The sequence below is a fragment of the Microchirus variegatus genome (assembly GCF_963457635.1).
Source record: "Microchirus variegatus genome assembly, chromosome: 11".
Classification (NCBI taxonomy): domain Eukaryota; kingdom Metazoa; phylum Chordata; class Actinopteri; order Pleuronectiformes; family Soleidae; genus Microchirus; species Microchirus variegatus.
In genome coordinates this window covers 16,776,678-16,790,402 of record NC_139812.1, presented here as the reverse complement: position 1 = coordinate 16,790,402, position 13,725 = coordinate 16,776,678, and the positions used below count along the sequence as shown (strand labels likewise).

At 41.0% G+C, this 13,725-nt stretch overlaps 1 protein-coding gene across 1 annotated transcript in view; it reads left to right on the top strand.

The window, feature by feature from the left end:
* Positions 1 to 4,728: 4,728 nt before the first annotated feature.
* The window catches only part of pde10a (phosphodiesterase 10A), a gene marked incomplete at both ends in the record, with an annotated part of 59,521 nt that continues 50,524 nt past the window's right edge, over positions 4,729 to 13,725 (top strand). Inside the window, one exon of the mRNA XM_083897786.1 lies at positions 4,729 to 4,801. Coding sequence (XP_083753912.1) covers positions 4,729 to 4,801 — 73 coding nt within the window. The remainder of the gene's footprint in view (positions 4,802 to 13,725) is intronic.

Genomic DNA, 13,725 nt, shown 5'->3' with positions numbered 1-13,725 from the left:
AAGCACCCTCAACTTTAACCCTCTTGACCTGTGCCAATTCACATGTCCCTGACATGTGGGCAGTTAGTTTTTTCCCCCCCTAAGGATATTGGTCTCACATGATCATCTCCCATGTGTGGCTTCTTATAATGGGTTTCCTTGTGTTTAAGTTAAGTAAGATATTCAAAGCTGAATAGAGAATGTTTTCACAAACACATGTTCCACCCCAGGACAATCTAGTATCTGATAGTGTCTGATATTTTTAAATTTTACATCCCCTTAATTCCATCATCTTTTCAAAGCATCTTTGACAAATTGTCTATCTAAAGTATGTAAAAAGCTCTTTAGCACCTTTCTGTCACTGCAAGCCAAGACATGCATTTTGACAATTAGGTGAGAAAATGCGTGATGGCAAGCGTGACATGAAAATGACCTTAGGATGCACAACAGCATGTTTTTTTTTGTTGTGTTATATGGAACCAGAAATAATTGCTTTTTACTGTAAGAACAATATTTTATTTAATCTGTTTTATTCTAAAATGGTACCTTGTTATAATACATCATTCCTATTTCTACTGCAAAGGAATAACCCTCTTTGCTGCCCCTAAGGGCTTCTAATTCACGAGCATTTTTTGACATAACTGTATCATGTGCAGTGTACAACGTGGAGATATTTGTAGTAAACAAGATGTAATACACAAAAGGAATACTGTGTACAATCTTGGTTTAGACTAGTGAACAGCTGTGTTGTTTCTACAACTCCCTGGAGAAATGTGCCAGTCAATCAACCTTACATTTATGTAGGTTACGTATTTTAACCTTTAGAGTAGTCACTGGATGACGTAAAATAACTTGCTTAAGTGTATTTATATGTATATATCTATATATGTATGTATTTAATTTACATATAATTCAGCTGCTTTCATATCAGAACATGTTGACATGAGGTTGCCATCTTTTGGACTCCATGAAGCCCACCATGTTGCTTTATGGACAGATGGAAAGGGGCCAAATTCAATTTCATATTCTGCAGTAAATGGTGAGTGACCGCTAATTTTTCCTTTTGCACCATCATCACATTAACAATCCAGGCTGTTAAGACTATGTTATTTAAACAAATATCTGTAAAACGGATGTAATTACTATGTTAAGTTCATCAAACCAGTGTCTTCGTATCATCTTCAACCAGGGGTGTCAAAGTAATTTTTAGTTCAGGGGCCACATACAGCGCAATTTGACCTGAAGTGAGCTGGACCAGTTAAATAATAGCAAATGGTATAATATCAAAATGGTACTCACACCCATTTACTCACTCTTTCATCCAGCACATCATTTTTCTATCACTCGCCTTTCTTACCCGTTCAGACGCTGCCGGAAAAACAGGCGCCCGAAGCAACGTGGGGTTATGTCTCACATCAGCACATCTGACCTTCAAGTTGAAAAGGTATCTTTTTACAAAATATATTATATTAGAAATAACCTGACATTTCTTGCGAAAAATATGTGCAATTTGAACAATATTATATCTAATTCTACCATTTATAGATGTGCATTACAACTTACAGATCTACAGTGGATCTACAAAGGCACCAAGCATTTGGTCACAGGTATGTGAAACTGAACAATCTAGCATTTCATTACATTATGAAGTGATTGTATGATGTAAATTCTCCCAAATTCATCCCGCAGGTCCCGGATTGGACCCTATGTTGGGCCGAGTCTGGCCCACGGGCCTTATGTTTGACACCCCTGTTTTAAATGGTGCCACAGGATAATGAGCAAAGTAGGAATTTTATAATAGTTTCATAGATAAGATGTACATTTGGTCATTGATTGGATTTCTAAACAACTCTTTTTCAACACACGAGGAGAAGTGACTTTTTGTAACAGGTATAGTTTATGTTTAAAGGTGCCATATGTTAGAATGTGGCCAAAAATGGTTACTACATTCAAATTCAAAATACCAAGGTCTTCTAGGTTTCATTTTCTGACCTAACTGGCAACCCGTGGTTGCTCGGCAGCTGACACTCTACTGACTGCAATGATTGGTAGACGGCGGTAGGTGGCGCCACATGCCAAAACATGATTTCAAAACATAAACATGATTTGCAGTTTGCAAAAAAAAATTTTTTAATGCAAATATTTTGGCTGTACTGTTGTTGTTGGTGAGTTCAGTTTGTTATATGAACATTATTCCTGAGTCTCTGTAACATATTAGGAGGATTTAATGGCCAGTTGCTTTAGATTTATTACATAATGCACCTTTAAATATTAAGGTGGTGTGAAACAAAAAAGTGTATTCTGTTGTAAGTGAAGTGAGGCCCGTCAGAGAACCCATTCAGCATGGAAGATCAAGGTCAATGTAAAAAAAGGACATCACCACTTCCTCCTCCTTATACAACCCAGCAGCCACAGACTGACAGGAAGGAACAGACCTGTTTAATAATACGCCAAATCAAATATACAACTTAATGATTCACTTGTGTCTCCGTCCGAGCGTCTCACTATTAACCCAACCCCAGTGTGTGGCACCATGTTAGTCTGCATGTGTACAGAGAGCAGTGAGGAGTAAAACACAAATAAATCAACACAAAATGGATTACCTGTCATGTGACACATATTCATCTCTATAGTTTTGATGCACAACATATTACAAATGTAACATCACAAGGCAAAGGGGGGAAAAGGCATCCATCAAATAGTGGAAAGGTATTCATTCATGCAGCAGACGCTGTGGCTTTAAAAAGACAATTTTTATGCCTCGTGTCTCCTCCTTGTTATTATTATAATAATAAACAATATTTAAAGAACAATGGGACATGCATTATATTAAAAGAAGGAGAAGAAAAAAATACACAAAAAGCCACGGAGGCTGGGTGTCTCCAAAGCCTAATAATCCCATTATGATCCTGAAAAAAAGAAAAAAGAAAAAAAAGATCTCTGTCAAAGCAGGGAGCATTGACGCAAGCATGTCTTGACGTCAGTGGCTGCAGTGAATGAGCGATGGGGGGGAGGAGGAGGAGGAGGAGGAGGGGGGAGTCCGTGAGCCCGTGAGCCAGAGAGGAGGAGGAGGAGGGAGAAGGGGGGGGAGGCGTGTTTGCCTTCAGAAAATACCACGAAATACCAGCGTCAGTGGCTTGAATGCGACTGTAGATTTTTTTTCTTTATAAAAAAAAACAAAGCTGCTGCGGATGTGCGCATGGATGACACGAGAGGAAAGAGAGACATATTCCAGCTCTTTCTTTTCTTTATCTTTTTTTGCGCTAAAGCTATTAAGTCAATAAATGACACATAAAACAGTAAAGCTGCTGGAAATCCAAACCAAATGTAATGAAAGGAATGTGACCCCCCCCCCCCTAGGAAATATATATAACACCTAATACTAATGTTATGTAAGGGAACATGAATGTGTGAAAGTACAAGTTCGAATTAAAAAAAAAAAAACTCACTAATTATACTGCTGATTAACCATCAAGCAAAAATGTGCAAGGGCTCGACCCTGTGGTGGCGTCACTGCTTCTGTATTACGCGCGAACACTGGCACGAGTGTCCTGCTGCATTTATTCACAGCTTAATCTCAAATTGCCGTGCAGTGGCTGCCACCACACACGCACACACACACACACACACACACACACACACACACACACACACACACACACACACACGCGCGCGCGCACACACACCGGAGTGAAAGCAAACCTGCTCCTCCAAGAGTCTGTCTGGTCCTCACAGAAACACAATGCGCGTATGTTCCTCTCGTGTCACTCAGGCACTTGGATCGGGCGGTTTTGCGCAGGAAGTGTCAAAGGCGAACAAGAGAGAGTGTTTTCTCCCCGTCGCTGGACCGATGGTGTTGTGAAGGAGCAGGTATTGTGTGCCGCGCTATACCCCTCACACGTCACACCTGTAGTGTAGTGTAGTGCGCTGTCTCCACTTTTTATTTTTTGTTACTCTGACCTTCTTCGTCTTCTTCCTTCGCAGATGTTTTCCCCGCCGGAGCGTTTTCTGGCGAGCGGGGACGCACACACGCAGACCACGTCCTAATAATCTCCGTGTGCATTGGCCTATAGCCTACTTTTCAAGATATCCAAGACTTCCCTTTGTGTCGACTGTGCGTCATACGCGCCTGATTAGACTTGTAGTGTGACGTCGCTGACTCCACTAGGGAAGAAGAAAAAAATTGAAACGTTTAATTATTAAATTGACTTATTTCCCCCCCCCCCCCTACACACACAAAACAAAACATCCCCGTGGAGTGACGACGAGACCCACAGACGTGGATCAACAAGTTGCCCCCTCTAGTGCGTAATTTCCATCTAAGCTGGCTGCGCGCATAATCCGCGGCGCACGTGATCGCCAAATCACTTCAGCTGCAAATATTTCTCATTTGTCAAAAGAGAAATAAGCCCCGGACTGTCCGCGGTGACGCATCCTGACCGATTACGGCGGGAATCAGGAGCCGGCCGGCTCCAGCTCCCATGTCTCGCCGCGTCTCCAGATGCTCGGCTGGCCACCACATGGTAACTTTGCGCACACGGCATGCTGGAAAAGATGACATTCTTTTTTTTTTTTTTTTTTTTTTTCTTTAAAGAAACAAACTGAATGAATAGGACTGAGATTTAATCGCGTCTTTCTTCTCGCTTCCCCACAGACTGTTGTGTATCCCGCTGGTTGAAGGCGTTTCAAGTTATCAGCGGATATCGATTCAGCGGCGAGGATCACCATCATTCGAACAGGGAGCAGCAAATGTCGAAGAAACGGAAAAGTCCTGACGATCAGGGCTTTGAGGAATCTGTGCCTCCAGGATGCGGCGAACAAGGTAAGAGTAAGTTCAACTGTGAGAGTGCAGGCATGTGATATTCTCTGCAGAGTCTGTGTGGTGACTTATTTTACCTTCCTGCCTTCATGAGCAGTTTGAATACAAAGTGAGAGGCACATAGACCACATGCTCAGGACTACAGCTGTTTGACAGAGTAACAAACCAATGTCAAGACCATGTTGCCATGTGGTCAACTCTAAAATAAATATATATATATTTTTGTATCCCTTGAGAAGATCTTGTGTGTTGCTGTGGATTACTTTGTATAATCTCTGGTCAGCTCTCAGTGGAGTTGCATTTGTGTGACATAAGGTTTGACTTTCTGCTTGCAGAGGAAGTGTGTGGCACCAGCATCAAACACCAGAGCTTGGCTCGTTGTTGATGTGGCTGTCATTGCTCAAAGTGACACACAACAGTTTTTTTAAGTTGCTTTATGTTGAGCCTATCCTTGTCGTCTTCCTGCATCTCTTTTTTTTTTAGTTGTGTGATTCACTTTCCACATGTTCAAGTCATTACAGAAGTCCACAGTCAGTAAAACTTCCACCGTTCATGCTCTGGTATTGAGGAGATTCACAAGCTCAGGGTACTTTATGATATGATACACAACACATGCTCCATGATACAATAATAGATTCTGTTAGCGATACACATTGTGTCTGACTGCATTTCGTGCAGTATTGTGTCACAAAACTGTCAAACTGCATGTAAAGTAGGGGCGAGAATCACAGGTAACCTCACGATACAAAACACTTATACCACGATACCAATAATATCACGATACAGCAATTTTGTGACAAAACAAGACCACGTGCTGTGTAACACACTGTATTTACAGGTCCAGCCCCATTTACATCAAACACGTAGAGGTACTGTATAATTCACACTATTTCATTCTAGTTTAAAAACACGATATGTCAGCTCTCCATACTACCACTGTTTTGAAACCTTGTCAGCGGAGAAGTTTGAAAGCGCAGTTGGCTGTTCTTTATGGGGCATTCCAGTTGTAGTTGGAAGTCAGAATTTCCAACTTGGAAAGTCGGAGCAGACTCGCATACCTCGACATGGGATTCCGTAACTAAAAACACTGCAACTTTTACCGTTAATTGCACTTCTGTCGTAGGCCCACTTTAAATTACGTCTTTCGCAACAGCGGGAACCCCATGTAAAGAGAATTTCCGATGTCTTCAAATTTTCTCCCGACAACTTCAAAGTGCGTATAAAGAGAACGCGTCGGGCTCGTGACAGCGGGAGGTTAGGGTGTAGACGATTAGCATATACCGCATGCTAATTGGCATATACCGTGGGACTTTTGGTCCAAATAAAAAAAATGGCGGCAGTGAAGGAGGGCGCTGGACGCTGTAGTGCCTGACCAAGTGCCTGATCAGTATCTGGTCGGAGGACGAGATCCAGAAGAAGCTGGAGTCATCCAGGAACAAGATGGTCTACGTAAAAATGCAACAGCGGATGCAGGAGGCCGGCTACGATCGTACAGTCGAGCAAGTAAAGAAGAAAGTTGTAAGCACCGTGGGTGTCCTGCCAGATTTCCAGGGGCGGTGTGTCTAAAGACGTCGCGACAGCTAGAGAAAGTTGCTATGCTGTTTTGTGTGTAAAACACCGCTTTGTTCTTGACTGGTATTGCTAACAATGGCTTACAATGGATACATTTGCAGCCATGTTTTTTTTCCCTCATCCGTAACGTGGTCAACCTGGAGGTCGCCGTCACTCCCAGTTACTAATTTGTATTTCTGTTGGAACACATTAGTCTGATGTCAGGTGACCTGCTTCCTCTTCCTAAATGCTTCTTACTGGCTACGACTCAACCATCGAATGTTTTCTTTGCAGCTTTAGTTTCATCTTGTCATCCTGCTCATTAAAGAGTAAAGGTTATTTCTCACGTGTAAATAGTTTGTAGATTGTTTTAATCTGAAAATGTAAATGTCGTGTGAATGTATTCATAAAATACCAACGTGCTGCAGGATGAACGGTAAACAAAAGCCAGTGTAAACAAACGCCTGTACTGTTCTTAGGAATGTTATACTTTCAGCCCCCTGGGATCTCTTGTAACCTATCTCCATCTGTGATGTAAACCCATTGTTTGCATATTGATGATTTACGTGAGCCCAGCTGGGTTTGGTTTCGTCGACTGCGTCCCTGGTTGCGTAGGCTCGGCTCGTCCCTTTGTTTGAAACTCAAGCATTCCTCTTTTTTCAAGAGACAGCTTTTGAAATACCTCAATCGGTAACGGAGCTGCTATTATGCTGGCAAACACATGACAGGAGTTGTAATTTCAAGGCCAAGAACAACATTGCCTCCGAGCAGAGAGTCGTTCCAGCTTGCAGGAATTGTGCCGTAGCAATGGAAACAGCTTACATGAGGGTGAGGCTCATGTGAGGCTTCTTTGCTTCCCATTATTTAAGTTCATAATCATTAAGCTTTATTTTTATATATATATATTTATAGCGACTAGTTTCACATATCATTTGTAATTTAATCTTAAAGCTGAGGGGCATATATTTTAAATATAAGCAAATGTCCGCCACATTCAAACCCTTGACAAATGAGTTCACAGCTCCACATGTGTATAGCAGTGTTTTGTTTTCATGTCTGTGGAGACATTCGTGGACTGCACTCTTCATTCACTGCGTTAACATGTACTGTTTAATCGAGCTAAGGCCATAGTCCGACTAAGACAGGCAATCGGACAACTTGTCAAGTCCGAGTATACATCCTGAGGAGAAAGTCTAATTTAGTGACCATGGTACGGCTTACTCCGCCTCCATAGGTGGCACTGTCTCGCTCTTCAAGCTAGTGCGTATTGAATCAGTTTGCTGTTGGTCTTTAAGTCACAGAAAAACAAACAGCAAACGGTTAGATGGATCGGGTTGTGGTTCATTGTTGTCAGTCCAAAAAGTGTGTCTTCTCTTTCGCTAACGGTATTGCAGTTTATACGTCGTCTCCTTCTACTTCTGGGTCTAAGACTGGGGAGAAAATTTCAGTGTATACACAGAATGACAAGTCTGACTCCAGTCTGACTAAGTGTATACATGCAAGAATAATCAGACTATGAATCGTTAGTCGGACTAAAGGCCACATTATACTTCTCCGACTGCGTAATGCGTTATCCGTCTGCGTCACCACGTAGACCACCAGAGCCTTTATACTTCTGCGTCGTGGTGACGGATAGGCGCTGCAATTTCCCGCCCGATCAGTAGGGGTCGCTGCACAAGGTTGTTGTGCTTTTGGCTACAGTGAGCAATGGCGTCCGAGGGAGAAAGACTGTTGTTGTTGAACAGCGGCCGTTTGTCACTTTTCTCTGTCCCGGAACGCAGTTTTAAGATAATTTGAGGCGGGAAATTGGCCATTTAGAGTCTAAACTGTGTGTGTTAAGATATGACGTATTTATAGTTCGGCAGCGACGAAGTCGGCGGTGTTTAGCTCCGCCTTCTGTGGACGCTCGGTGCTCACTGTTAGCCGGCACAGAGCAGCTTCGCTCGGCCTGTCCTGAGGACCAATCGCAGCTCTTGCCGTCTCCGTTGTCCCTTGACGGAGTGACGGACACTTAAATATTCCGTGCACCCGGAGACGACGCAGAGGCTCTTCGACAGGTTCTGCGTCGACGCAGAGGACTCTGCGTAGCCTACGCAGAGCACTTTACGCAGGAGTATAAATGGGGCTTAAGACTAGCTCTAGCTTTAGTCGGACTAATGTTTTTTTTAATGTATTTTTACATCACAACTGATGTAACTGATGCATGTATCATCTGCATGCGGTTGGACGTTTGGCTGAAATTGGTGGTGATAGAAGTTCATGTTAAAATGTGTAGACATTCATCATACCTCTGAATTGTGTTGAGTTTACTCTTCTTTTCCGCCACATGATACAGTAGCTTCAAGATTATTTCCTCACACTTTCCTCGAGTAATTTCCAACAAATGCTGGTGGTTATGCTTTTACTTGCCCGGGTTTTGAGATATCCATCGGCGAGATCGCCACCTTCACCCGTCACAGTTAGAGGTTGATAGAATGTGTTGTGCTCAAAGCATTTGACAGTTTTCGTCTTTGGAAATTTAATGACACGTCTTTTCATAAGGGTAATAATGTCTTTGCGATTACCGCCAATCCACACACCCCCGCATTATTTTAGCTGTGGATTATCCTGAAAAGCAATTATTCTGTAGTTATTCATTACAGTGGGATATCTTAAAACTGGACAAATACAATTGCGTTGTTCTCCACGGTTAGATATGTAACATACTGTACATGCAGTGCAGGCTTTAGTAAATATTATGACTTCTCCCGGCTTGTTTGAACTGAAGATGTGACCTGTTTGCATCACAGTGTTTGGCTCCAAAACCTTTTTGGGCCGCGTTCAAATGAGACTTTCCCTTGGCTAACGTGGAAGGAGAGTCGTGCGCTTCCTTCTCCAACTGTGTCTGGCATATGTGAACACTTGGGGGGGTACACACACACCCACTGAAAGCCTTCGCATGCTTTGATACAGGCTCACTATACTGTAGTACAGAAAGGAAATATAACTGATTATAACTGGTTATTCTCATCGGATAATAAAGCTGAAACTTAACAAAGTGAGGCAGTCATTTAGACCTTATCCACATAGAACTGTTTTGTTTTCGGTAAACACAGCATCGATTCAAGAAATGTCTTGACACAAAATCCCACAAAACAGCTCTAAATGCTGTAGTAGGAGGAGGAGACGTGGAGCATGCACATAAATCATTCACATAAAGTTTTGTTCAAACAAGTATATTGTTACAGAGACGGGATGAACCAAACCAGGGAGACTAAGGAAAGAAAATCAAAGTGAACATAAAGCGAATAGACCAAACAATCTCCAAACACAAGAAAAGGGAAGAAGACAACAAAGATATCGAATGAGATAGAGAGACGGGGCAACACAAGTCAGAGATGGAGCCATGACATCATTGTTTTCCTAAAGTAGTGTATTGGTTGTTTTGAGATTTTTTTCACTCTGGGACTCTGCGTTTTTTCCAAAAATAAAATTTTAGGGCTCCCCAAATGTGGAGTGTGGTTTAAAAAGCCAAAAGGATACAAAACATTTGCACATTCTCCTGAACTCGTTCTCGTGTGAATGGGAGAAACAGGACAGACCATCTCATGACTCCTCTGTTTGCTGTCACAATACAATTGGGTGTGTGTGTGTGTGTGTGTGTGTGTGTGTCTGTGTGTGTGTGTGAAGCAAATGCGAGATTCTGTACTTCTCAATTTTAGAAAATAGTGGCTGAAAGCATGTGGGAAAATTGCAACGTCGGAGTAAAGAATGATGGAGTAAAGACTGAAAACACCTTCTGTTATGGATTTTAAATGTGTCAAAAATATTGGCTCTATGATTCACTAAATCCATAGTCAGCGTAACTCCTGCTAAAATGCAGTAATGATGCGCTTTATCAGTGGTTTAGAGTAACTGCACCTGGTCCTACACTACTGGTTTGCTCACTAAATGAAATTATCTTTTTATTTTTATTTTTTTTATTTAACCAGATACAAGTGCAAAAACACACAGCAATTTCTCTGCCACTTTATTTGAAATTGCCAAAGATGAGGAAATAAAATACAGATGATGAACAGAGAGAAAAGCAGCAGGTAACACTGGTAGATGATGAGGGAGAGAGAGATGTTGTTGATCTGTGGCTAAAATGATAAACATGTAATTTACCTACGTGTGTGTTGAACAGGAGGTTTGATACTGGAGTGTGTACGTTTATATTTGGTACGAACACATAAAGAGTGACTGAAATGTGTGTGTGTGTGTGTGTCTGTGTGTGTTCGGCTCCTCCAGCAGACACCCGCACCCCCAGTGTTTCAGAGCAGATGTTGCTGAATTTTACATGAAATGCAAACCAAATCTTTGGCAAATGGTTAGTCACTCATTTTCCTGTGGAATGACAAAGTCTGAAGAGATTTTTTTATTTTTATTTTACTGCTGCTTAGCATTAGGGGTGGATCAAAAATTTGGTACAATTTGTCCTTCCTCAAATATTGATATTAGCAAACGAAGGCTTTCTAGAGTATCGGCAGTATCGTATCGGTCCGGTACTGGTCAGATTAAAATGTAGAATCCGATACAATCCGAAAAGCCTATATATCACATGCTTCACGATGCACACCAAACCATTTTAGCTGAGTCATGTTTGGGCAGTTTATTTCTTCTTTTTGGGAGAACAATATGTGTTACACAGTTGGAGAATTATGTCTTCGAAATAACTCATTAACGGTCTAAAATGACTGTATCGGAATAATATCGGATATCGGCGGATGCTCAAGTTTTTGATATCGGTATCTGTATCATAACACAAACACAAAGTGGTATGGTCCCATCCCTATTCCAAAGTGTCGCTATATCGCGCTGCTACTGTCGCCGAGCTCTATTCACCGTTTGCCTCTGTGATTTTCTCATGGAGATGGTTTTTGTTCGCTCAGATATCCGCGCTGAGGCCAGCAGAGGAGGTGTAGAAACAGAGGCATTGAGATTCATATCAGGACCACAAAGCGCTTTTTTGTCTTGGCTCTTGGCGTCTGCAGCCTGGAACTGTCGATTACACCAGGCCACTCCTGGGTCCTTCAACCACACAGGCTGCCACCAACCAAACCACCAACCTTCAAATGTCCGGCTCTCTCTCTCCCGTCACAAAAGATACCATAGACACCAAGCTTGATATCAAAATGTACTGGTAGGTTATTTTATTTTATATAGTTTATTCTTGGTGAAGAGGAATTGTTGAAGGAGAACCATCTTTTTTCTACTTTTACTTGTTTTTAAAGGTCTTGTGTCTAGAGTTTGTCTGGAGATGATGTTGTTCTTCTTTGTTTATCTAGAAAAAGCACTGCACGTAGAGTAAATGTGGTGTATGAGCATATGAGTGAATGGTTGCAGCTTTGAGTGGTCATCACAACTAGAAAAGCGCCACATAAATACAGACCTTTACTTTTTTTTTTTGCTTCTGCTGATAAAAAGAACTGTGACGAAGACGAGAGACAAAGGGCTGGGGCTGTGGGGAAACTACAGAGGTGGTTCATTCATCTTCATACAACCGATATTTTCCACATTATAATTCAAATAACATGAGTGCAGTCACACAAGACAGCAATTTAACTAACTATTTCACTATCGGAGAACTATCTTTTTGAAATGGCTGGTTATGTCTATATTATAGGTTATTATAATTAACGAAAACTAACAAAGTAACGACAACTAAAGTTTAAAAAAACAAACATTTTCATTAACTGAAATATAAACAAAAACCCAATAGCTAACTGAAACTGAATTGTGTATTTATAAAACAAATTTTCAAAGGTTGTATTTGAGACACAATAAAAATTAAGCATTTACAAAAAAATTAAAACCAATAAATACTAGCAAATACTAGCTAAAAAAAACGAACACATTTTAAAAACAAAACATCAAAACGTATAATTATATTGTTAATATACTGCAGGTCACAAAAGTGCACACAAAGGTTTTCTTTAAGTCAAAAAAATCCCTGATTTCCTTTAAAAAAAATAATCTTAAATATTTGTACCAAATGTTGACCTTTGCTCTCTTGATTTTTCATCGTCACGCAGATGTGCCTCTGACCACTAGGTGGGGCTAAAGTATTAGTATGAAAAGCAGGGAAATTCACCACGGTGTGGACAACCATTGACTCTGGACTTTTTTTTCTCTTTTTTTTTTTTAAGTATCACCATCATCATTTCCTCGAAATGTAGATTTATATCACGCTCTTTTACATTTGTGTGAATTTACACAAGGCAGAAAAATCAAAGAATTCCATGTACTTTTTCCCCCCAGTTAAAGTGAAGTCCTTGTTGTTTCACCAAGCCAAGGTTATTCATTTCACACTTTCAGTGTGTGTGTGCGCGTGTGTGTGTGTGTGCGAGTGTAGTTCATGAATCGATTGTGTCCATGTGTTATCAGTAAACAGGCAGACCTGACATCTGGCTGCTTGGCCGTCTTGGCCCGGTGTGATGTCTGCTGTGCAGAGTTAGTGACAGGGCCTGTACGTCAGCGCCCATATTTCTCACCTATGATTCATCGGGACTTTGTTTAGTTTCTGATGAGGACTGCAGGCGGCCAGCTATAGCTGATGCCAGGCCACTCCCCAAATCCTTTAAGCTCAATATGGAGCTCACGGTCTCTTTGCCTTTCTCTAATTCTCTCTATCTCGCAGCGTTTCGTCTTTAATGAAAAACAATCTGATTCATTGCTCCTCAATCAAATCGAGCCTGAATTTCTCAAACCGGTCACTTTCTGTTACCACAGCATTTTATTATTTATCTTTTTTTAATGCAGACATAAATGGGGTTGTGCCAATTATACATTTGTTAAATTAACTTATATTGCAATCTCAGTATCTTATTTATATATACATGTTTAAATGTGTTTATTACACTTCCCTCGTCCATTCATTTAACAACTTAATTCCACCCGCTATTTTCATGGACTTAAATGCTCTGACTTTGAATTTGTCTTCTCAGCTGTTTATAAAAGTTCTGAAATTACAATCACAAACTAATATTTGTCCTACAGTATGGGTTTAATCCATAAACTCAGTCAAATCAGTGTTTCTCTTTTATACTACAGGTTTTATGGTTTCTTATCTATGCTGTGTGTTGGTTTTTCCTGTAACTGCCTCAAATGACTAATAACTGTTGTGGGTTTTTCTTACAGAATACTGACTCATTCTGTAATTATTATTTTGTTTATACTATGTTTTGAATTGATTGTGAAATCTAACTATTTTCCTGTAATATGCTCCCAGGGGAATTCAGATTTTCAAACCACTAGTGGGGCAATTTTTCTTCACATTTTCATGGAATAAATAAACAAAGATGGAGACTTGGCCGTATAAGTACGGATGAGTTGATGATGTTTGGTGGTTAAAAGGT